Source organism: Bemisia tabaci, chromosome 10 (assembly GCF_918797505.1).
Source record: "Bemisia tabaci chromosome 10, PGI_BMITA_v3".
Classification (NCBI taxonomy): domain Eukaryota; kingdom Metazoa; phylum Arthropoda; class Insecta; order Hemiptera; family Aleyrodidae; genus Bemisia; species Bemisia tabaci.
The window spans coordinates 24540150-24565784 of record NC_092802.1 but is presented as its reverse complement, the minus strand read 5'-3'; the positions used below and the strand labels follow the sequence as shown (position 1 = coordinate 24565784).

General features: G+C 37.7%; 1 protein-coding gene across 2 annotated transcripts in view; it reads left to right on the top strand.

Moving 5' to 3' along the window:
- LOC109042300 (puratrophin-1) overlaps positions 1–21151 on the top strand; it is a 586997-nt gene extending 565846 nt beyond the window's left edge. For both annotated transcript variants that reach the window (XM_019058962.2, XM_072304834.1), the window contains exons 11-22: positions 5112–5291; positions 7738–7932; positions 9736–10073; positions 12019–12165; positions 12808–12883; positions 13248–13421; positions 13841–13930; positions 14495–14707; positions 15394–15543; positions 15965–16178; positions 17124–17240; positions 17717–21151. In XM_019058962.2, coding sequence (XP_018914507.2) covers positions 5112–5291; positions 7738–7932; positions 9736–10073; positions 12019–12165; positions 12808–12883; positions 13248–13421; positions 13841–13930; positions 14495–14707; positions 15394–15543; positions 15965–16178; positions 17124–17240; positions 17717–17955 — 2133 coding nt within the window. In that variant the 3' untranslated portion in view covers positions 17956–21151. The remainder of the gene's footprint in view (positions 1–5111; positions 5292–7737; positions 7933–9735; positions 10074–12018; positions 12166–12807; positions 12884–13247; positions 13422–13840; positions 13931–14494; positions 14708–15393; positions 15544–15964; positions 16179–17123; positions 17241–17716) is intronic.
- Positions 21152–25635: the final 4484 nt, after the last annotated feature.

Below are 25635 nucleotides of genomic sequence, written 5' to 3'. Positions count from 1 at the left end.
GATTAATCGCAAAGCACGACACGCCATTGAACAGCGCAGAGAAAAACATCGTTCTCGCTAAGTAGGCCTCTTGAACTTTGACAAAAAAAAGGAGGCTATTATATGAAATCTTATCGATATTTTACGTACGTGGTGTTAAAAATTAAAGTTGTCAATAATGAAGAATCCAGCTGCTCTGTTCGCTTCATCGTTTCTCTTCTACAAGCATTTAAACCGAAAACAATGAACTTTACCGAAGCGTTAAGCGATTGGCAAGAAGGAGGTATTTAAAATGATGATACGGTAAATTTGAAAAAAAAATGAAGTGTCATCCGAAACAAGAGCTGCCTCCTAGCTCGACGAGCACTGCAAAGTGGAGTGGCGTGCTTTGCGATACATCGATTGATCTGCCGTTTAAACCTGTGAAAAAAGATCGATACACAGGATGATCGCAACGAACATCTTAATAATCGATTCTTTACTATAGCTTCAAGTGGGAAATTATCGAAAATGGAGCGGTGCCTTCGAGAAAGGGTGCGGCCGAATTCGCTTGGAAGCTCCGAAAGTCGGTTGAATATTTTTGCGTGCGCTTGAGAGACTCCATGCGCGTGCTCCGCTTGCAAACGAGTGGGTAATGAGGGGCCGTAACGATTCGACTCTGCTCGAAAATATAATGGTAACTCCATTCGGCACGACGATCCGGGTGACATGACGTCATCCGTCGCAATTTTTGCCACGATGGGCACCAAACTCAGGGTGTCTACAAGTCCGTAATTTCCAGAAAGTACAGAAATAGTACTGATTTTTTCACGGCGGTCCGGAAGTACTGAAAAAGTGCAAAATTCTGCAAGAAGGTCCGGTATTTTTTCATTTTTCTGTCATTTTTGTCGCAATTTAAGCGGGAAATTCAAATTATTAAAATGTGCTAAATTTCGTCAATTGGAGATACTGAAAAAGTACTTAATTTTTCTGTCGAGGAAGTTCTGAATTTTTTGGGAATGTACTGAAAAAGTACTGTAAAAGTAATGATTTTTGGCCAGCCTGTTTTAGTAGGCATCCTGCAAACTTCAGCCGAGAGTCCATGTCCATTGCCATTTTATTTGGGAGTTCAACTCATTTTCAGGAATTTTGTTGTTATCTGGACGTGTTAATGCTAAAAGGAACTATGTGCATAGGGTTTGCGTGAGACGTAGTTGTTTTTAGCATTAATACGTTCGTCTAATGTATTGCTAATGTCCATTCGCATTGATGTCACCAAAAATGTCAAAGAAAATTCCCCCATGAATAAAGTTCGTACTTACGAACCGTAAGTGTAGAGTTTTATACTGGCCGTATTCGGTTTGTTATCATACTTTCGGTTCTAAGAACCCTTTCGTTGGTTCATGCAATCGATTATCGATATTTTTCCATTTGAAGCTGTGGTAGAGAATCGATTATTATGGTGTTATACAAGTTTGAATGTCAGATCAATCGATAAATCGCAAAGTACACCACGCCACTGAATTCAAGCACTTAACCGCATTTGCTTACTTTCCTACATCGCGTTAAAGTCTCCGTAGATTTTTGTGATTCTTGTCGCACATGACAACGAAACTTTGAATAATGCCTTGAAAAAATACTTATCAAATATCCATCAGTATTTCCAGAACGTCGAATCACTTTTTGCCAATCCAAGAACCTTTCAACCGACGTGCAATTTAAACATTTCAACTGTAAGAGCTTTTTAGCGTCGTAGAAAGAAGTGTCTTACCGTTACTTCCGCTACCCTCACCCTACATTTAGCCAAAGCACTGAGTGGGATATAACTATAGGTACGCACGCCTGCGGCGATCCATCACCTATGAACGTAATAGAACCAAGTGGCATAGTCATTTATGTCTTCACTCGATGGTAGCGTGCAAAAACTTCGCGGTAGCCCATACCGCAAGTCTCTACCCTCTTGCCAAATTTGGCGGCGAATGCGTTTATTTCACGGTGTAATATAAAGTTTTAGGTAGTGATTTTACTGATGAGTCCGTCTTCGTTCGAGCGGTCACCGTATCGAACTGTTGTGCTGAGGAAAAACGTTGTATGGTCTTACGGACGTTGCCAGATTTTCTTCGATAAAATGCGTATCATTTCAGAAATGTGTGAATATTTTCCCTCCAATTTTTCAGGAAATATAATGATTAGTTGAGTCTAGAGTGTGAGAAATTTTCAAGGTAAAATTATTCGTGCATCTCCAAAACAGAAAATATTATATATCGATGATGAAAATGCAAGCGGGCTGATTGTTGAAATTGATGGACAAAGCTATAGACAAAGAAGACAAAGGGATATGGAGGGATCCTATAGGTATAGATGGAAGCAGGCGGTTGCAATTGACAAAGAAGGTCATTTTCTCTTAGTCCATAAGAACCACCCATTGCAACCATTAGGATTGCTCCATGTTCTGTGTGTCTTCTTTATATCTATTACTTTGTCTATCAATTTCAACAATCAGCCCGCTGACCACGCATCTCGATTGCGGTGTTTAAAAATCTGCGCTCTCCGAAAAAGAATATTTTTGCTCTAGCCGAAGTTGGCAACAGACCCATCACTATAAATGATTATTTTTCAATGACTGAACCCTATTTTGCGTCAAATCGGAAGAAATTTGACAACGTCGGAATGTTCTTACGACGTTTGTTTTTAGCACGGCATCGAAGGTTGGCGTGCGTAAAAATTTAATTGAAGGCGCGGAAGATAGGAAGGAAGGAAGCGAAGTGGCGTAATCGCCTGGCTTGCTGTTTGTCCACGCCCCAGGGACCCGAGCCTTAAAAACGGCGCTGTTGGTGTCGCGGTCGCGGCGAGAAAAATGAGCCCCGCACACGCTTATGATTTAGCGATTCGGACGCATGCTAATCCCGTTTTTGAGACTTTCTCCCGTGTAATTGCCGGTGCTTATCGCGCTGGTCTATTGGGTGCCGGTGCTGCTATCTGTCGGCCCGCGTTGCGTTGCCAGCCGGCCGTCTGCCCCGCGGCTGCTTTGCGAGTTATTTCCGTGGGTGCAGAATGAGGGGCTGACAAAAAGGCCTGTGCAGCCAGCCTTTGAAATACTAGTTAGTGTAATTACTACTCTCGTAAATCATCTCTTTTTATGGCTATTTTTTTCTCTTTTTACTTGCCTACATGAATTTTTGACGGAAACTTCCCTTCTGCGTGCTGATCGTTGAAATTGATAGACGAAGCTGTAGACACAGAAGACATAACGACGGCGCAACTCCGCAATCACATATCTCGTCTGCGGTGTCTGAAAATCTCCGCCTCTATGTTATTTTTGCAAAGGAGAACAAATTGGCATCATTCCTTGAAGTTTATGCGGAATTTTCTTCGCACAGAGAAGGAAAATCACGGCAGTTTTAAAGTATTGCCGTTCAATCGTTTTCAGTTTAAAAAATAAAGTATGACAGGAACTTTGCGACGTCGCAAACCGAGTTATGTGATTGCCGACTTACACCGTCGCTTAAGGGACGTGCAGGGATTCTCTTGGTAGAAGGTGATAGTTCCAATGGATTAAGGAGGCATAGATAATAGACTAACTAACTGCAACTCCCAATAGACCACGTTAGTTAATCCATATTTTCTCCCTCAGTCTATAGAAGCCAACCGTTTCAATCAGTAGGATCGTCCATATTCCCTATATGTCTTCTTTGTTTATAGCTTTGTCTATCAATTTCAACAATCAACCAGCAGTTCTTTTCTCGCTTCCGAGTTAGTACGTAAAAGAAAACAGGGTGTCTCTCATCAGTAAAAACTGGAAAATATCAGGAAAGATGTCATTAGGAAAAATCGGGGAAAATCAGGAAAATTCGTTTTTTTATCGTTTATTTCTGTTAAAATTTTGTAGTCGAGTCTGTGATTACAGCTACGTTATTTTGTTTGTGTTGTTTTTTCTTGGTTGCAACACCCACCACAACTTCTTACTTAAAGGGTGGTGGGATGTATTTATTTTTATTTTTATTTTTATGAAATCTTGTTAAAATTGGCTGTGATATTCGTATCTACTTGAAGTGAAAATAACATATTCGAATTTGAAATAACCGATTATTCCCGCGATCGCGACAACATGGTCACAAGTTGTTTTACCACGAGCAGTCTATCGCATTTACTACCATGCAGCAAACCGTGTAATGCTGGTTTAATCAACTCATTGATTCGCTTGCCGCACGAGTAGATGTTTGCCGTGTCCCACTAGTTTTTCTGTCTCTTTACACGAGCACCTACTTCTATTTCACTCATTGACACGTGCTTTCGATCAGACGATTGGAAGTGCATTTTCACTTCCTACTTCATTCAGATCGATATTTTAGTCGGTCGGACTTTTACGCGGGGTTTTGCAACACTCGAGTCTATGTTAAACAAATGTGATTATTTTCCCCCTCTCTTTGTGTCGATCAATGAACATTTTTCTAATTTATCATAACAATGTTCCCTCCATAGCTATGCTTACTTGCCAAATAGCTAGCTTTTTTAAAACAAAAAACAACTTGAAATTGGACTAAGGCCAGAAAAAAAACCATGAAATGAAAAACCCGGGACGTTTCGCGGTTTCAGGCCCGAATTTTCAACCGGCAAGAAAAAAAGAAGGAAAATTGAAAATAAACAAACCGAGCCTTCCATTAAATGAATTACATTTTGCAATAAGGAACCACTATCTCTGGCTCTCCCATAAAAGCACATATATGCGTAGGGCAACCAATGGCGTGTACGTTGTTTTTAAATGGGCTAGAAATAGTGGTTCTTATTGCAAAATGTAATCCAAATTTCCCTTTGCCGTTCTCTTCAATTTTCCTCCTTTTTTTTGCCGGTTGAAAATTCGGGTGTGACACCGTGAAATGTCCCGGGGTTTTTTATTTTATGGTTTTTTTCTGGCCTCAGTCCCATTTTAAGTTGTTTTTTTGTACCATCGTTTTGGGCCGATTAAATTGATTTTTTAGCCGAATAAAGTAACCAAACGACTAAACAAGGCTAACATTTGTGGAAGTAAAGGGGGAAACCCACCAAATACCCATTTACCCGTGTTCTAGAATGTATTCGATCGTGTTGTTTTTTTAAGCTCTGTATTTTGTGCATTCCTCCTCTCATTCGATTCATACGTTTCTGTGTTGCAGCGTCACTTGGACAAGGCTGGGGATCTGTTGGAAGAGGCCGGGCTATGCGGGACGCACGGCTACGGATTGAAGGAACTGGCGAGATCACTTAAACAACATCTCCGCGGATTCACCGACAGACTCGAGGATACAAGGGAGAGACTCGAAGACACGTCCAGATGTTTCGACCTCGTAGATCGGGTAAGCTTTCACGATGTATAGTTATCTAATACGTAAGGCGTCTTGATACAACTAATAATGCTTTACGCACGTGCGTAATGTGCGTATCACGTACTCAAAAACTGAAGGCGCGCTTGCAATCACAGCTGATGGACGCCAAGATGCAGTGTTGATTAACAACGCCGTCGGGATGCAACTTTTGCTGCTCCGGGGATATGCGTGTTGCATACACAAGAAATAGAAGGCTCCTTGGGAGTCTCAGCTAACGGATGCCAAGATCAAGATATGCCATTGATCAGTACTAAAACTTACTTGATACAAATTTTATTTTGATTTCAACATCCGTGCAAAGTGCGTTGAATTTACGGCTCCTTTACTGTCGGATGTTTGTGTGCTGGTTACACGCTCAAATTCCCATCAATTTCCGATCAAATGGTGACTGGTGCGCACCATCTACCATCAAATTTCTGCGTCCTGCAAAAATTTGATGGTAGATGATGAAGCTAGCTGTGAGGCTCATCCTTCATCTGATTTCCGCACAACCGTGTTTATTTCATGCTTATTTCAATCAACACGCTGTTTTAATTAATTTTACTCATCAATCTAGATAACACTCGACCGCCATCTTGGTCATCATTTTGATCGGAATTTGACGGAAATTTGAGCGTGTAACCATCAGGCCATTGGACTGTAACTTCCTGTTCATTGCCCGAAATTAGAACAAAATTAGAGATATGAAAATAAGACGAGTGCGCGGTAAGGAATTTTAAAAAAAAGAGGATATGAGAGTCTCTCCGGGGATATATTGCTTATTTGAAATAGTAGATAACTCTTCAACCTTCCATAATTTTTCGCCAAAACCTATGTATCTAAACACACTCTAATGCGCCGTTTTCATTAGAATATTCGGAATCTAAACCTCCGTCTAAAATCCCTCGGAAGTTAAAGTTGAAATCCAGTCAAATTCCTACTCGTCAATCGTGTTCTGTCCGTGTCATACGGCTTCAAACCGCCACCTACCGCGAGATCAGAACTAGTGATCAATCTTCTTAACTCGGACACCAGATTTCTATCAGAAAAGCAATCCGCTAGTCGGAAACTGAGAGAGCAATACTCGACCAAGGCCGTCCATAGAATCAGAATTGGTTTTAATTAGGTCGCAGATTATCCAGGCGTCCAGCTCATCCGAGCTTTCCACTGTTGCCACGATGAAATATGAGCCTGGATTTCGGAAGAGTCTCTCGAGTACGCGAAATTTTCGGTAATTACATTCTACAATATCATGAAGTTTTACTAAAAATCAATGTTCAAAAATTGCAAATCCATGTTTCATGTAGTCGGCTCGTTTTAATTCAATTAGGTTAAAAAAATACGGGTTAAAATTAGCTTTAAACATTGAAATTGGGCAACGTCGGTCGACGTAACCAGCCTCTCTCCCGCCCGTTTTCCGGGAGTGATTAAAACGGATCAGTGAGTTTCTCCGCCCATGATAATTTCCCTATACTGCCGTGCTAATGAAAAACGTTGCGGGAACTTCGGGAGTTGCCAAATTTTCTCTCAGAAACCATTTATTTTCGAAGAAAGTCTTGAATATTTTCCCTTGAAATTCTCAGACTTTTTAGATCTAATTTCGAACAAAATTCTCTGAAAAAATGGAAAAACAAAATTAACAAATTTTTCCAAAAATTCACGATTTGTCGAAGGAGATTTGGCAACGATTGATGGCTCATATGACGTTCTTCCTTAGCATGTCAGTGTAGCAGGGACTATAAGTAGAAATCCGGCGAGAATCAAGCAGACGGCTACTGAATCCGTTCAATCCGTCCTTTCTCTTAGATTTTGAGAATACTCTTTTAGGCAGTCGACCATCCCCGTCGATTTTGGCTCCTGTATTTTAAATCTATTTTACATTTGAAAACTATTAGAGTAATTTTTACTTCCTTTAATTATTTACTACGGGGCCGGTCATAATATACGTAACGCTAAATTTCGGATTTTCGATCTCCCTTCCCCTTCCTAACGATTTCGTGACGTAGATCCCTAACCATTAACACATAGGAACACATCGGCGCAATACTTTTCTTGACACCCCCTCCTCCTTCTCTCCCCGCGGAGCGTTACATATTTGGATTGCATTTTGCAAAAAGGAACCAGGAGTATTGCGATGTTGCTAAGATTATGCATCTTCGTTTGTCTTGGATAAGAGCCTGATTATCTATAAACAATTCCTATTTTACTCACTAAAAACTGTAAATTTAGGACAAAAATTTCCTCGTAAATTCCACATTTTTCCTGGATTTCAATAGTTATAGTGCAATGGATGAATTTGCACAATCTTAGCAACATTGCAATGCTCCTGGTTCCTTTTTGCAAAGTGCAATCCATTTTATGTACAGCGCCTATCTTATAATGAAGTAAAGTTGCTGCTTCCGGATTTAAATATATTTTTTTAAAAACATTTTTTCAGGCATGGGAATGGGCTTTGGATGCGATGAAGTATCTATCGCGGGTGCGACCGGACGAGGCGCCCAACTGCGAGCAGACGATGAAGCAACTGCAACAGTACCTCATGGCCCACCCACCACCCACCCCGCAACATTTCGAGGAGATGATCCACCTCGCCACAAAACTTGGAACCGACAAAATCATCGATCAATGCAAGGTAAAAAAAAAACAACACTTCAACAAGGTGCACTGGAATAAAAAACATTGGATCTAGAGTCCAGAATCTTGAAAACATTGACAAGAAAAAGTATTCTTGATTCAATCGGATTTAAGCTTAAATCAAAAAGAAATCCGCTTAAATTAAGAGGCTTGGTTCTTGATTTAAGCTAGATTCTGACTGAATCAAGAGTACTTTTTCTTGTCGATGTTTTTAAGAGTCTGGACTCTAGATCCAATGTATTTTTTTCCAGTGTATTTTGTGCCAAAACAAAGCCAAAAATTTCAAAAAATATCCTATTTTGTGGGGAAAACAAATCCAAAAAATTAAAAAGAAAATATTTTGCAGGGAAAACAAAGCCAAAAAGTTCATAAATTGTTAAAACTCCTTAACCCGCTCTCTCACCCACACAGTATAAGAAATAAACCGCGTTTTGCAGGAAGGAAATAAGCCACATCAGCTATTGCCAACGTCAACTGGGCAATTTAATTTTTTGCAAGAGGACGATTGTGTGGATCTCTTTAAAAATGCTTAGGAATTTGCTTCGTGATACGCAGAAAATTCCATGAAATTAGTATAAAAATCCGCACAACCGTCTTCATGTGAAAAAGTAAATTGCTCAATTAAATTTGGCTACAGCTAATGTGGCTTGCTTCCTTTCTACTTAACGCCGTCCAATGATTCTCTGTCCCCACATTGAAGAGGGGGTCGAGTCAATTTTGATTTTAATTTCGAATCAAACTTGACTAAATTTCAAGTCATTTCACTCTGCTTGATTTTTAATAAATGATTTGACTCTAATTACTTCTGAATTGAAGCTTTTTGACCAATCGACGTCAAAAATCTATCTACGATTTACGTAAGATTTACGATTTGCACATCAAACTATGGGCGGCCAATCTGCGCAAATATTTTGAAGGAATTATTCTTAAAACTTCAAACAATGTCCAAAAATACTCTAAAAGTTACCCAAAGTACCTCTGCGAAAGTCAAGTTTCAACCAATTGCAGAGAGGAAGGTGAGAAATTGCCCCTGACTTATCCACGCAAGTATGGAACGAAGCGATTGAAAGCGCCTTCAAAAACAGGGACGCAATAGGCAATGCGCACATAAAGTTGCGTGACACGTATTTGAAGGCGTTTTGAACCTCAAGGCAGGCGCGAGCTCCGTCTGATTTTTATCGGTAGACCTGGACGGTCATTTTATCAATACGGAGGGGAAAAGTAGCTCCGTGTCCAATATTCAAGGAGTTAGGTAGAGGTTTATAGCGTAACGCGCAAGTCTGGTTGTAATTATTGTATTCAATTGTGTAAAACAAAGCTCTTCATTTTTTTTCTTGTGTTTCTAAATCATTCAAAATCCCCCAAAGAGAAAATAGGAGTCCGCATTTAATAGGGAAAATGCGTGACCATTAGATCTTCCCGCGCATTTTTCCAGACTCTATAAAACTCTACCGAACTCCTTGAATATTGGACACGGAACTTCTTTTCCCCTCCGTATTGATAAAATGACCATCTAGATCTCCCGATGAAAATCAGTGGAACTGGACTGGAGCCCGTCCTGAGGTTCAAAACGCCTTCAAATAGGTGTCACGCAACTTTGTGTGCGCATTGCATGTTGCGTCCCCGTTTTTGAAGGCGCTTTCAATCACCTCTCTCGTAGCATACTTTCGTGGATCAGTCATTGAAGGACAAAAGGTACGGCACATACCATCTTATTTTGTCTCATTCCCAAGCAATTTGTTCCAATGTAAAATCATGGGTACATTCCATGTTAAAATGAATAAAATTGACGTTTTTACAGGTCGCGCAGAGCCGTTGCGAAGAAACGCTAGCTCAGATCCAGGCCTGCATTGGTGAGAACCGAGACTGGAACTCAACACCGCGACCAGCCAGGCGCTGCTCTTTGCCCGCCACGGCACCCACTGGTTTCAACACGAGTAGTTCGTGTGCGTGCTGGGATTCTGGGGGTGGTGCAGAAGGAGCTCTGAGCCACATTCAAGAGGAGTCCTGTTTCTGCCCTCAACGCACACCACTTCATCGTTCATGTACCTGGCAGTATCCGACAGAGAACTTCGATGAGGAGGACAAGAGCTCCGCTGGAGACAACACCACCGAAAGCGGCGAGAGCGGTACCAAGAGGTATGTATTTTAACAAATGAGGGGCTGGGAGGACAAGGCGCATAATTTAGTTTTTGCTATTTCGAGAAACACGTGTTTGAAGTTTTGAAACTACATGGATTTTTATGGTGGAGAAACAGTTCAATCTGACTTTTAAATATTTAAAATTGGAATTATGGAGCGAAGTTTTCACAGGATATACATACATACAAAGCACAAAAACATAGCCCGAATATACGAATAAAGAGAAGATTTAATTAAAATATGGGTAAATAAGGCTAAAAAATTATTAAAACACTAAAACACAGGACGTTTCGAGCTGTTACCAGCTCGAAACGTCCTGTGTTTTAGTGTTTTAATAATTTTTTAGCCTTATTTACCCATATTTTAATTAAATCTTCTCTTTATACATACATACATAAAGTCGCTTTTATAGCGCCGCCTCGCGCTCTGCGACGCCCAATCGCCATTGCCCCCTATCCTCCCAGAGATCATCAGGCAATTGGCACCTTCTGATCTCCTCCTCCACCCCTTGTCGCCAACCTTTCACAGGACGTCCACGCCGTCGCCTTCCGGGAGGAACCCAATCGAAGACCTGCTTGGGCAACCGGTCGTCTGCCATCCTTCGCACATGTCCATACCAGACCAACTGCTTGGACCTGATATCGTGCACGATGTCCTTCTCTACACCCATGATCTCGCGTACTTTTACATTGCGGATACGCTCTCTTCTTGAGATGCCAGCAGACCTCCGCCAAAAGTCCATCTCAGTTGCCCTAAGCATGTCTTCAGTTCTTTTCTTGAGTTGCCAGACCTCACTCCCGTAAGTTACGATACTCTTCACGATGACGTTGTAAATTTTCCTTTTGGTCTCCTTGGAGATACTCTGGTCCCAGAGAACCCCATTTAGCATCGCGATAGCTTTCCTGCCTTGCACATTCCGATCTTTAATAGCCCGATCCAAATTTCCGTCCTTAGTTAACCAAACTCCTAGATATTTATACTCTTCACAGTCCTGAATTTTCCGACCATCCTCCAGTTCAATGCTTTGCTGATCACCACCGATAACCAACTTCTCCGTCTCATAGCTTCGTCCGTGCTCCGTCAATAGCTCAGGACGAAGAAGATGCGAATTACATGACGCGGAAGCTAGTGGAAGTATACCGAAAGTGGGGAATGGAAGGATATACATAAAAACCAATTATTTTACTTGAAATCATTAATATCCTAATTTTTCAAAAACTGCACTTGTGCGTCTTGTCCTCCAAGGCCCTCAAATGTACCTATGTCCAGAGTGATCAGACGTAAATGGAGCTCTTGCATGTGTCCAGGGTATTTTCAAGTCCGGAAGGTCCGGAAATAGTACTGCTTTTTTTAAGGGGTCCGGATGTACTGGGAAAGTGCGAAAATTCCGCTTGAAGGTTCAGAATTGTTTATTTTTGTCGCAATTTGAGCGGTAACTTCAAATTTTTGAAATTTTTCGAATTTCGTCAAATGGAGGTACTGAAAATGTACTGAATTTTCCCGTTGAGGAGGTACTGAATTCCTCGGGAATGTACTGAAAAAGTACTGATTTTTGGCCAGCCTGTTTTGGTAGACAACCTGGTGTCAGGAATTAGCGATTCAATTGCTGATTCCCACGCAAAGTTTTAGAGAGAGAAATTTACAAAAGATTAAGCTAGGTTACTTACCATGATCAAAATTGAGCGATTTATTGAAATCCGGCCAACCATGACATTCAAATTTTGACAAGTTTATTTTGAGTTTACATTGTTTTCTACACATATTGAATGTCAATCAATATTTTTTGTTCGTTTTTTTTTTTTTTAAAATCCATTTTTGATTATGAAGAGTTTTCGGTATCAAAAGATGGTAAGGTTTTGAGGTAATACTGTCCATACCTACATTCTGTGTTGCTATAACGAATTTACAGTTTAACGAATTCTTGTGTCGTATTATGTTTCAGTAATGAAGATGTAGAAGATAATTGTGAAAACCCTTGCGACACAAGGCCTGTGCCACCTGTATCTGTAAATAGTCACTTGCACTGCTCTGCCAGTTCGTTAGAAATTAATGCTGAAGGTTGTGGTGTCCAAACTTTAAAAGCACAAAAGTGAGTTTTTCTCAAGTTTTATATACTTAAGTTTAATAAGTTTTCATGTCATTTTCCTCCAACTCATCGCCTTTGACGTACATTTAGGACCACGTCTTTCTCCAATCATAGTGGGGTTTGATCTTGGAATTTTTGAAATGACAGATAACGATGATAGATGACAGTGACAGAGCTACTGTTCACAGCTGTTGATGACGTCATCTGAAAGTTCCATCCATGATGTCATTTAGGTATATCTGGACTTACTGTTGGTAATTTTTGATGTCAATCCTTTAGACCTTTTTAAGTGTAAAAAAAGTGTAGCACTGATGCTATGCTGTGTGTCTGCAATAAATTACAAATCATTGTGAGTTATTCTCAATGCATATTAAATTTTAAAATGATTTTTACTACTATTCATTGCTATCAGGTTGGAAATTCTTGAAATTTGAATTTCAAAGGTGCAAACTCAAAATGATCTCAATGTTTGTAAAATTTTCAATGAATTTCAGTTTTGTGAAATCATTAATTTATATTCATAAATAGAAATGAAGAGAAATGTTGTAAAAAAATATCAATTTCCCAGGAGAAATGAAGAAGTTTGAATCAACGTATTGTAGTCATGCAGCTCAATTTTTATATATGTTTTAATTTGTTTTCCAGGACTTTAAAACTTATCCTGCGGGAGATGATTACAACCGAACGAGATTATGTCAAATCACTTGAATATGTCATTGAGGTGAGTGTCCTGATTTATTCAAAATTTTTATGTGGGCAAAAAAAAATAGCCATTGATAGGTGCATGCCCCCAAGTATAGCTGCATTCATAAAAGCTGTTTTTTTTTTGGAAAAATGAGATGCCATTAAGTTCTTCTCACCAGCTTACTTTGTTGTTAAACAATGCTTTATGTTAGACTAAATTTTTTTTCATCTATTTATTTTTTGCATTTGCCACTTTTTGTCAATGAATATTAAAATTAATCGATTCTTAGAATCTTTTTCAACTTTTTCCTAAACAGTTGATCCAATTTAACCTCCTATAGCTTGGTCTCTGAACTAAATTAAACCTGAGTGTGTAAATGTTAACTTTTCTGCTTTTACAGAACTACATCTCAGAATTAGTGAGAGAAGATATTCCACAAGCATTGAGAGGTCAACGGAATGTAATCTTTGGCAATATAGAAAAGATTTATGAATTCCACAGTCAACATTTCCTGCAAGAGTTGGAAAAGTGTGAACACTTCCCGCTCCAAGTTGGTCAGGTCTTCTTACGACATGTAAGTTCCCTTTTTAACGCCTGTTTTCATCTTTGTACATCGGTACTTTTAATGAGTCAGGAAGTAAATGATTTCGAAGATGATATTTATATATTTTAGCGACAAGTAAATATTTTTCTAATTTTTAAAAGCCTGGAAAAATCTAAGCAAGCCTCTCTCTGAAGAAGGGTGAAGGGGGGTTGATCTTCGGCTCTTGCTATCTTTCAATTCAAAATCAAACTATGGAATCTAAGTCAATAGGTATTGAGCATTTTTTAAAATTTTCTTGTAATTTTTAAAATGTTCATGCATGTAATCATCAAGTATTTTCCCTCTGGAGGATGTGCTTAAGGATAGGAAGAACACTCGCTTAAAATGAACTTTCACAAGCGTTATTATTTATTTATTTTTTTAAACTGACTGTTTTCTTTTCATTTCAGGAGAAGAAATTTTACCTCTATGCACTGTACAATAAAAATAAACCTAAGTCTGACTCACTCATGTCTGAGTATGGTACCAAATTTTTCAAGGTATGTCATCAATCTCTATTTTGGATATGTATGTTCTGTTCTCACCAATTCTTGTCTGTACTTTCTAATTTTTTTATCAAAAAATGTTTTTTGGCGATACTTATGAGTTGCCTCTTGATGAAATCTACCACTTTCAGTCTAATAAATTTTAGAATCTTCGTATTTTATGCATTTTATCCTGAGAGTTGAGACAGTTTAAAACTGTATAGATAAGCTATGTTGATCGTCCCTCATTATTTTTACCATGTTGGAAAGGCATCAAGTTAGCCCAAGAATCTGAAGATTTACTGAAGCAATCAGCTGTCAATCAAAATCAGTTTTAATGTGCAGTCCACCTCGAAAGTTTGCTAACTAAGTGGATGTTTGCAGACTTACATACTTACTTTACTTGTTTCTGTTTCGATCCACTCCTTCCATGTAGCCTCCACTGAGATTGTAATGTATACTTGGACCTACCTACGGATTTTTCCACTTATTGACTTAGGTACTCAAATTGAAAATGATGTGAATTAATATGATTAAATATGATTTGAATATTAATATGATTGAATATGATATTTTAAGGCGAAACAATTGGAATTGAAAGATTCAATGGACCTAGGAAGTTATCTGCTGAAGCCAGTCCAACGAATGGGAAAATACGCCCTACTCCTCCAACAGTTAATGAAAGCTTCCCGGACGGACATACCAGACATTCGTGAAGCCGAAACCATGGTCAGATTCCAGCTGCGCCACGGAAATGACCTCCTTGCCATGGACTCCCTTAGAGATTGTGACGTAAGGATACCTTATTATTTCATGAAATGTCTAAAATAATCAATTTTTTGGTAACATGGACCATTAGACAAGGTGCAAATGAAAGTATTCTGATCCATTATTTCTCGTCAAACTATTAGGTACACAGAACAAGATTTGTGCAACAAAAATAATTGAAAGTAACTTCTAACTAAAATATTCAGATTTGCTGACACATAAATTCAAACTTCTCGCTCATTAAAAGAACAAGAAAAAAAGGGGGTAAAAAACATTTTACTTCATGACAGCCTTTGCTGTATGAAAATGGGACAATCTCCTTTGCTGCATCATTGGAACCTGCAAAAAATATTTCCAACGACTCAAATTTTTGGCATTTTCAAAACGGGGTTTCTTTGCCATCAAGGGCTGGAAAAAATCTGAAAAAAAAAATGTCTAAAGGCTTTGTGTTTACCTGCTCTTAGTTTCCAGAAAATGAATTTCAATATATGGGGTGCCTTTGACCCATTACTGCCCATCATTATTCGCTGGCTCGTTTAATAGCCTATCTGATTGACAAACTAGAAGCTTGTCGACAAACCAACCTTTTGCTTGAAGATGTTTTAAATTTTTAAAACTGGTTTATAAAATTTTGTAGGTACTATAAGTATCAGGCAAGATAAAATTTTGACTTGTGAATTAATTTTTTTTGTGCAATCTCTTCCCCTCAGGTTAATTTAAAAGAACAAGGACGTCTGTTGAGGCAGAATGAGTTCTTGGTTTGGCAAGGCAAAGGAAAAAGCAAAAAGTGTCTGCGGCAAGTATTCCTTTTTGAAGAACTGATTTTGTTCAGCAAAGCTAGAAGATTCCCAGATAGAAAGGTATGTACTTACCCAATTTGTATTACCTACTTTCATTATTACTTACATTTCTGCAGTTTTGTTCCAATTATATATTTCATTTTAAGCGCATTTTAATGCTCAAATTAAAATTTTTAAAATAAGTAAGAAGGTATGGAAGCTATAAGTTCTGGTATTAGTGTGTTTTTGGGTCATATTTTAAGATAAAGATACACCAATGAATTACAAATATAGGTACGCACGCCAGTTCAGACCACTAGACCAGGCAAGAAGTTTATAGCTCTGCAGCATAATTTCTCTCATCAAATTTAATGCATAACACATTGAAAGCATCGAAAACTTCTACAATTAACTCATACGTGAGAAACGTTCGTTTGCAGTTTGCATTGTGAACAGTTGGTAAAGTGCCTGAATTTTCACACATTTCAATGGACTGTTTCAGAATCTTGACCTGTATATCTACAAACACAGCATCAAAATGAGCGACATCGGTCTAACTGCAAAGGTTGGAGATAGCGACACAAAATTCGAGATTTGGTTCAGGAAACGCAAGCCAAACGACACTTTCACGTTACAATCTATGTCAAACGACATCAAACAGGCGTGGACAGAAGAACTCTCAAGTCTACTTTGGAAGCAAGCAATGAGGAACAGAGGTCAGTTCATGGCGGTCAGAGGCATGACTTAGTGAATAATTTTCAGTTACACATCTTGCATTTTCGTGTTCAAAAGATGGAGCTCTAATACGGATTATGAAAACAGATGGAAAAATTACTTAACGAGCTTCGAATGCGCAACTAGACAATTTAAAATTTTTGAAAACAAAACGAAAAAAGGAGGGGTTGTCCTTTTATTCTTCCCTTGAATTTCCATCTGAACTAAGTATTCATGCTTCATTGATCATACCCACTCATATAAAATGTTGGCACATGGGTATCTAGGAGCAATGACCTTTAAATAGCAATTTTCAAAAACTCTTAAAAAACCGTTAAAATTTTTATTATAGGAAACCCTTTTTGGGAACTCTTTTAAGTAAAATTTAATTTTCTGTAAAATTTACGAATAAGAGTCTTTTAACCCACTCTTTTTAAGAGTTGTCAACATTTTTGGTGTTCATAAACTACATTGCAGTTGATATTTTAAGCAGTGGCGTGGCGTGAATAATCGATTATCGATATCTCGCCATTTGAAGCTATGGTAAAGAATCGATTACTAAGGTGTTCGCTGCGAACACCCTGATAATCGATCTTTTTTCATAGGTTTAAATGGCATAACAATCGATATATCGCAATTCACGCCACGCCACTGATTTTAAGAGTATTTTAACACTTTTTACACAACTTGCACTGAAATTTTATCTCTCGTAAATTTTCCTTAAAAACGTATCTACCCACATAGAGTTTTCTTAAACAAACTTTTTAATACTGAGTTTTTTGAAAGCTTGCTTTTTGAAGAACGAGTTTTTTATTATTATATTTTTTATTTTTCTAACCAGTTTTTCCCACATAGGTACTAAAAAACAAGTTCAGCTTTTTTTTTTCTTTAAATAAGTAATCTCTGTAGTATCTCTCAATTTTATTTTAATGTTTTTTGCTCCACAGAAATCCGATTAGCTGAGATGATCTCAATGGGAATTGGAAACAAGCCGTGTTTGGATATCCGCCCAAGTGCTGATCAGATCAATGACCGTTCGATAAGCATAGCACAACTTAATAAAAGTAAGCCTATTAGTAGCCCTTATATTTCTTCACCTTTGAGTTTAAGTAACTGATAAAATAAAAGGAATCTTCTCACCTACAAACTGTTACTACCGTTTTGAAATTTAGTTGCAATTTTTTTACAATTTTTTGGGGATAGTCGCCAGGATCATCAACATTTGAGCAATTATCATCAATCTTGTCTTAATTTTATTTCTGTAAAATTTCGTTTGATAAAATTGAAATTTTATCTCAATTTATCACGATTTTTTGTTCAATAGGGATTTATGTGATGAAATGTTATCCGATAGGTAATATCGCAGTAAATTGACGCCGATAAGATCGTGAATAAATTTCCCATCAAATTGCATCTTATCACGATCACTGCTAGTTGGGTTATTGGGATTAATATTTGATTATACTGCAGATATTGATGTAAAAAATTAATTGTTTGTGTATTGAGACTTTGTCACTAATTCTATCCTTTTTTTTCGCAGCACCGAGGTTTCGAAATTCAATTGCATTGACGTCACCAACTGAACACGTCCGGAAGCGGCCACATTCAATCATATCAATGTCAAGCAGCAGTAGCAGTAGTTGCAGCGGCGGAGGTGGTGATGCCCGCCAAACAAGCCAATGCTCATCAGCAGAGAGTGGCATCGTGACCGATTGGTCGAATAGTTCCGTAGCTTCGGAGTCGAATTCCTCCTCTCACCACATGTCAGTCAAGCTCTGATACACCACCAAATTAGGAAATTGTTAAGACAATGGACTTGTTCTTTCATTCCAGAGTTCCGTTGGGTGAAAGCTTGCTGGAAAATGTGTGTCGTTTACGATGATTTAATAAACACCCAAGTGTGAAGAATGTAAGACCTCCTCAGAGGTGAGTCCTCTAAGCCACTGATCTTTCAGCTGGGTACCTTCCTAAAGTTTGTTCTCTCGTTTAGACTTTTCAAAAAGTAATTCTTGTTTTTGAGTGAGTCAGCGCATTTAATAAAGAAAATTGGTTGGTTTTTATATCAGTGAGATATTACTATTCTGAATCTTGAAAACTTCATTCAGTATGACACGAAGCTTTTGTAAATGATACCTAAATTAGTTTGTATAGGATCTTTGTCATCAGATTAGTATGATTAAACTCAAGGATTCTCTACCACAAACTCCTTTAAATAGAGACCTCTTTCATGGGTGATCCCTTTTCATTGAGGTGACAGCATTTATTCTACAGATTTTTGCTGTTTCGGCTAATCAAATGCGAACATTACCAAGTTCTTAAATTATTATTTTCTCTTGAGACAAATGCAATGTAAAGGGAATTTGGTTTGTCTACCTTTTGCCAACTTTGCAACATTAACTGCAACTCTTGAGTCTCAAATTGTAAACTTTATTTCAACCCTGGTAACGTCTTTAGATTTTACTATATTGTCCACTCATTGTGATGTAGTTTGAGTTTCTTGCTTCCTGTACCTACAATGTGTGGAACGTGTAGTATATTTTTACCGCGTATTTTGGAGGACTATCTTGTAGTAACGAGATGGTCCTCCAAAATCTTTATACTTTTGGTATTAGGTCCTTCTGACTTTATCAGACTAATTTAGTGGCTACGTCACTTTTGCAACGTACTGCATAGGTAATTGATTCAACCATTGGTTCAAACCAAAACCATAGCACATATCTTCATTATCAAAATCTGCATCAGTTAATATATAATCGTGACGTAGCCACTTAATTGGTCTATACACATCATTTGGGAAGACATTTCATTCTGGAAGCCTGGAAGCAGGTCTTAAGGTTTTGCAGCTTTTGTAATGACAAACCACAGATAACTTCCCATCAGCTACTCTTTTTTTATTGTTAGTTCGTTTTTTTTTATTACTCGATCAGACGGTTTATCTACTGTAAAATTGTAAAAAAACTCAATAATATTTATTCAGATATACCTATATGATATGATTCTATATTTTCAAACTTAAATTTATTTTTGATCCGTTTTCAATGTAGTTTAAAAACGGTGTCAATTATGTGTCATAACATTAATGATAGTCTTATCTCTAAGTCTCCCAAAGTGTAAATAATAGCATTTTGCTACAACTACTTTCGTGTTACATTTTTTCTTTATTTTTATTTTTAGTACCTTTATAAACTAATCACTTTTTTATATGTTATGTAGAAGTACTTTGCATGAATTTGAAGATGCCAGAGTGATCAGTTGTTTATATTTTTCTATTAGTTTGTTTTGTGTTCATTTTTGCTTTTTTTTACTTTATTTTTTCTTTATTTTTATTTCGCTCCTCAAGCTTACATGCAAAAGTCCTGGCAACAATTGCCAAAAGTACATATACCTGTATACGCATGTTTTCTATTAGACAACTCATACAGAATTTTAGCCTCAAATGACTTACTTCATTTTGACATTTTACCTTTAAATTTTTAATTTCAAATAGATTGATTAAGTTTCCACTGTCTTGGTTCCTTTGAAAAGTTTGATAATTGGGTCAATTGAGCTAATCATGGAATCATGTTTTAATGGTTTCAGCTCATGGCTTAGAATAAATTAATACGGACTGTCAAAACCCCTTTCTGCGTCCAGTATTAACAGAGATATTGCTCATTGAGGAACAAGGCGTGCAACGTCATCCACTAAGGTTGTGCATACCATGGTTTCTTCCACCCCGATTTCATCAATCAGTGATGTACTACTCGCAAATAGACTGGTCACTCAAGGTAAAACACGGATGAAATCCAGGAGAAAGGAACCATGGTTTGTACTGTCTCTGTTATATTCGGATCTAGAAACTTGACGTTTGAACAGATCTGATAATTTTTTACTGCTAAGCTAAAGCCATTTGTTCATGATTCATGTGACCAGTGCAACTGATCCACTATCTAAATATTTCCATAAAAATCAAACAAGTCTTGATTTTTTATTTTTTATTTTTATTATAATCGTATATACTTTTATTAGTGATTTCTGTATTAGTCCAGAATTCTCAAATGAAAAGTTAATCCGGGCACGTTTCATCCATCAATTTTGAGTGCCTTTTAGCTCGGTATTTGACCCGAGTCCTTTGCCCTTAATTAAACATTGCTTGAAAATTATATCAGAAGTTGATATAATATTCAATGCTTTGAAGTATAATCAAAATATGCCTTATTGTTGGGAAAAAAATTATGTTTGTAAGTCTTTTTCAAAATCTTATAGAAATTGGTATTTCTTGTTGGTAGAGGAAATTCATAGTTTTTGAATTCTTCAAAGCCTTTCATAACTCTATAATATCTCTCGCACTAATGTATTTCTTGCTCTGTTGAACTCTCTTTTGAACATTTATCGGATTAAAGCATTTTTAAAATACCCAAGTGTCGCACCTGGCTCTTGCCCTATTTTCAAAAAGCAACATATTACTTTGATCTTGCTGCAGGCTATATTCGTCAGTCAATTTTTTATGTTACCGGAACCGTTATTAAGGTTTTTTGGAAATTCAAAAACTATTTTTCAACCCTCCATGCAACGAAAACTGTGTGTGATTTATCAGCCATAGATGTTTCACTTTGTGCAGTTTTGTTTTTTTTACACAGAGTAGCAAGCTCTACTCAAAAATAAAATGAGGAATGATTTACCAAAACTGAGTATACCAAGTTAAAATACAAGGAACATAATACTTACACAATTTCTCTTAGAACAGGAATTTTTATTATTGGTCGCCTGTGCTACTCTTGCCTGCACAGGCCGACCTCATGGGTACAAATCATAGAACAGATTCTGTTGTTCACGCTTCATGTGCCTGTAATCCAAAATGATGCTTACAATTTTGAGCTAAACCAAAGTCTGATAGTTAAGAGAAAATTTGAACAATTTTATTTTAATGTACCTTTAAATTACTTGATGTATTTGATATTCATATATTTTGAATCAATAAAATTAAATCAACCAACTCTTTGTTCACTTTTTTTCACCGTCAGTTCATCAATGCAAAATTCTCAGCACATCACAGTGCCAAAACTCAAGCACAAATGGACCGTGTTTAATAGAAAGGAACTAAGCCTCATCAGCTGTTGCCAAATTTAACTGGGCAGCTTAATTTTTTACAAACCAATTAAACTTAACTTAAACCAATTAAATCAAACTTGATCTAATTAATCAAGAATCCAAGAAAAGGTGGAAATCCAGAAATCCTTAAGGCATAAATAAAAATTATAATTTTTATATTTAAATTGAATTAAACTAACACACATTCATTTTGCTACACATGAAGTTCTTAATCATTAAGCCGAAATTAAATGTAAATGCCAATGTAATGTAAATTTAATGAAATTAAATGCCCGATTACATTTGGCAATAGCTAATGTGGCTTGGTTCCTTTCTGTTGAACTCGGTCCAAATGATACTCAAATTCTACGCCTGTGTGCAGCTTTTCGTGCCTAAGACATCTTTTTGTAGTATAAACGAAGAATTGAAGGCACGCTGTCTTTTTGAATCCTCGCATTACTGCTCGCCTCCGCGCCACGAGTGCGGCGATAAGAGCCTGGTAGTCAAAACGCCTTCAACTCTGTGCGTATGCAACGCGGACATCCGCAGAGCTCGAATAGTCGTAGCCAGGCCCCTTTAGATGAAATTCGTTCAGTGTTCGTTGCATGCGATACTAACTGTGACGCTTTTGCTCGTTTCTCTCACACCTCAACTTGATTATAGCGTTGTCTATGAAACCAATGAAGAATACCATTAGTGCTTTTCATCGCAACATTGTCAATTTCACGAAAATGCATTGCTTTAAATGTACTGAATCGTTGTCGGTCCTCAAAATCGCAAAAAAATAATTATGATTTGTAGACTCTCTTTTGGCCTAATTTAACGATTCATCCTTTGTTTTGTTATTTTTTCTCTCGTTTGAAAATATACTCTTGATGTTTACCAGCAAAAATTTCAAAGAACAAACCGTATAAATCTCCTGGCATTTCTAAAAATCGACGATCATTCGTTTTCCGAATAAATAAAACGCGAGGAAAGCTGTAACAAAACAGGCCGAATACTTTATCTTTTAGTTTCACTGGCGAAACTATAGCGCTATAACATATATATATATATATGCGAGAATTAAGTCAGGTTCTGCTCTTTCTCTGCTGAAATGTAGGCTGCAGCCCCAACACTTCCTGACCTGAGATGTCGATCATAATCGAACACGGAAGAATCGTTTCTTGGGGGCACTTTGTGAAAACAATTGCGAGTGCTTCTAGTTTATGTTTATGAAAGAAATGTTCATGAGCCTGCGGCCAGTTCAGAACCCAGTGAGGCAAGACCCAAAGCTAGTAGAAAAATAGTCTTATTTTTTTTAATGAATTGCTTTAGAGTCATCACCTTGGAGCACTCGTAGACCGGGTTCATAAAATACGCACCAGTACGGTATGCTGCCGTGCTAAGGAAAAACGCTGTATGGGCCATCAGGCAGTGCTAAGTTTCCTTCAATAAAAACAGAAATAACTGGGAAATTTGTGAATATTTCTCCCCAAAATTTTTAGACAATTTTGTGCGCAATTCAATCTAAAATCTTTGAAAATTTCAAGGAAAAGTGTGCATGAATGTCATCGGAAATATATATTTTAGCGAGGGAAGTTTGGCAACTCTCGAATGTTCAAGGCAGTATGGTCGAAGCATGCGAATTTATTATCCTCTGTTTCTGAAATACGTATTTTAAAAGAAAAAACAATGAGATTTTTGTTTTGATCGTGATAGAACAACACTGGAACAACGTTGGTTGTCCGAAACAACATGAACGTTCAGAGGTAAGCGCATCCATGCTGTAAAAATGTCCAAGAATATATAGGTAGATGGTCCAAGAGGTGTATCATTAACCCCCAAAAAAAAACAAAAAAACAAAAAAAAAAACATGACTAATCTGTCCATTTACTGTCTTATTAGGCTAGTACATAAAAACGGAATTTACCTGTTTTCAGGAAGTCTTCATGCATCGCTTTGCTCATGATTCTAAATGTGAATACGGGTGAGAAAAAGGAAATGAATTGGGAAATCTTCTTTTGCACACGAAAATTCACAATTTCCGGGCTGAAAGCTTATAGAATTTGAACAAATGTGCTCAGCATGCAGGAAACAGTGATTCTGCTGGCCCAATTGATGGATTCATTTCAAAAGAGACTATACAAAAAATAAACGAATCTGCGGGAAAAAAGAATATCGTCGATAGAAGCACGCAACATGTTGTCTGGACGCATGAGTTTGACTAACCTCATTCCGTCATTGTTGCATAGATACTGCTGAAACATTAGCACTTTCCCTCATTTGAACTCATGTAAAATAGGTATCCACCTTTTACCGCACAACCTTGACTGCCGCGCTAGAGAAAAAAACTGTCGTATAAACGGTTATAGGACATTTCGTCAACGATTTTTTGTCCGCGCACCTGTTTTTTCAGTAATTTGCGTCCACGCGTTTTTTCGGCACGGGAGTTTTGGTCCACGTGCCAGTTGAGACCCAAAGTTGATTGGCCCAATGGCCCATGCACATGTAAATACAAACGACAATTTCTCACGACGTTTTTGGATGAAAATTTATAATGTCTTGGAAGAATGAGGGTTTGCTTGTTTTTTTTTGTTTATCTGTTTGGTCCAACGGAGAATAATGTATAGTTGAGAGTTTTGGTAAAAATGGGGGAGCGTCAATTCCATGAGACAAAATTCACTAAAACTCTCTACACATTTTTGGTGTAACAGGACTTAATTATCTTTCAAGAAATTCCCACCTTGTTATACCTGAACCGGATAAACCTCTATATTTGCCTCAGCTAAAGGCTCTTAGATTTTTCCTGTGTACGATAAGTTGGAGAATAATATATAGTTGAGAGTTTTGGTAAAAATGGGGGAGCGTCAATTCCATGACACAAAATTCACTAAAACTCTCTACACCTCTTTGTGTAACAGGACTTAATTATCTTTCAAGAAATTCCCACCTTGTTATACCTGAACCGGATAAACCTCTATATTTGCCTCAGCTAAAGGCTCGTAGATTTTTCCTGTGTACGATAAGTATCTTGATTTATTTTGCGAGGAAAGATCTGTACTTTTAAAGTATGCCTTCATTCTTGATACGTTCGATTTCGTATAATTCTGTGCAACACCTCTGTTGTGAAATAGTTGCTTCAGGCGCCGCAGCACGGCGGGCGGGCGGCCAGCGCGCAACGCGCATTGGCGCCTACAAACCTAAGTGGATACTTCAAGCATTGTGCAATGCGTGAAGTATCCACTTAGGTTTGTAGGCGCCAGTGAGCCTCTCGCGCTGGCAGCACGCCGCTCCGCTCTGTTAGGCTTTAATATTTCTACTCGCATAGTCAGCGTTTTTTAACTCATGATTTTGAAATGTTTGCACTCTCTGCATTGATTATTCTCATTTAAATTGATGGGGAAAAAATATGTATCAATATTTATCAAAGGAGAATAATAATATAATGGGTGTTTTTTTTTTTTAAAATATTGGTGGTTCCGTGTCAAATTTAATGATTTCCAAAGCACTTTAATTTTTTCTTTTACATGCTGTGCTTCTATTGTGCTACAGCGAGGTGTACGCGCAACCAAACGCTCAAAATTTGACGTATTTGACTCTAAAAGATCGATGTACAAATGGGTTAAAACTAAAGATTGCGTGCTTTTTGGTTTTTTTCCCTCTTTTATTAATTTTTTGCAGTTTCTGTCGGCACAACTGCGGCTCATTGAGATTAGTGTCGCTTGGAAAAGGTTTTACAAAGATTTGTCACGTTTTAAAAATATAAATGTTTTCAAAATGAAGTAATAATTTCGTAAAGAAAAAATTAAAAAAATAAAAAAAGTACCTATACATATATAAGGTATATTGTACATTCAATATTTTGAGGATAGAAATAAAATCAAATATTCACCAATGACAATTTAAAAAGATGATTCAAAAGGAGAAAGTAAACATTTCATTTAGAAAATGAGCAACCATACCAACACCCAGGCCCGCCACAAGGGGGGGGGGGGATACTGGGTCCCTGGTACCGGGGCCCGTGTTACCCGTGAAAAACCACTACGAATTCACATGCAACCCTTGTTTCGTAAGAAAAGGTGAAAAATTTACCCTAAAAATTTCGCGAAAGGTGAATAGATTTTTAGAAACACGCTGGGGCATTGTAGAATTTTTCTTAAATTTTCAAATAAGTATACTTCTTGGAAAATTTCTATCTATTTTCAAGATTTTCAGTACAGAGGGATATTTTTGGTAACTGCGTTTCATTTTCTTCCGTCGTCAGATGCTAAGGGTCTCCAGTCTGGGCATCCTCGACTTCAATGGCTCATGGCTCAACTCCCTTGCCATAGACAAACGAAGGGGGAGTCCAGGGGGGCCTGGCACTCATAGAACTGAAAAAAGTATCATATGCCCCCCCCCCCCAAA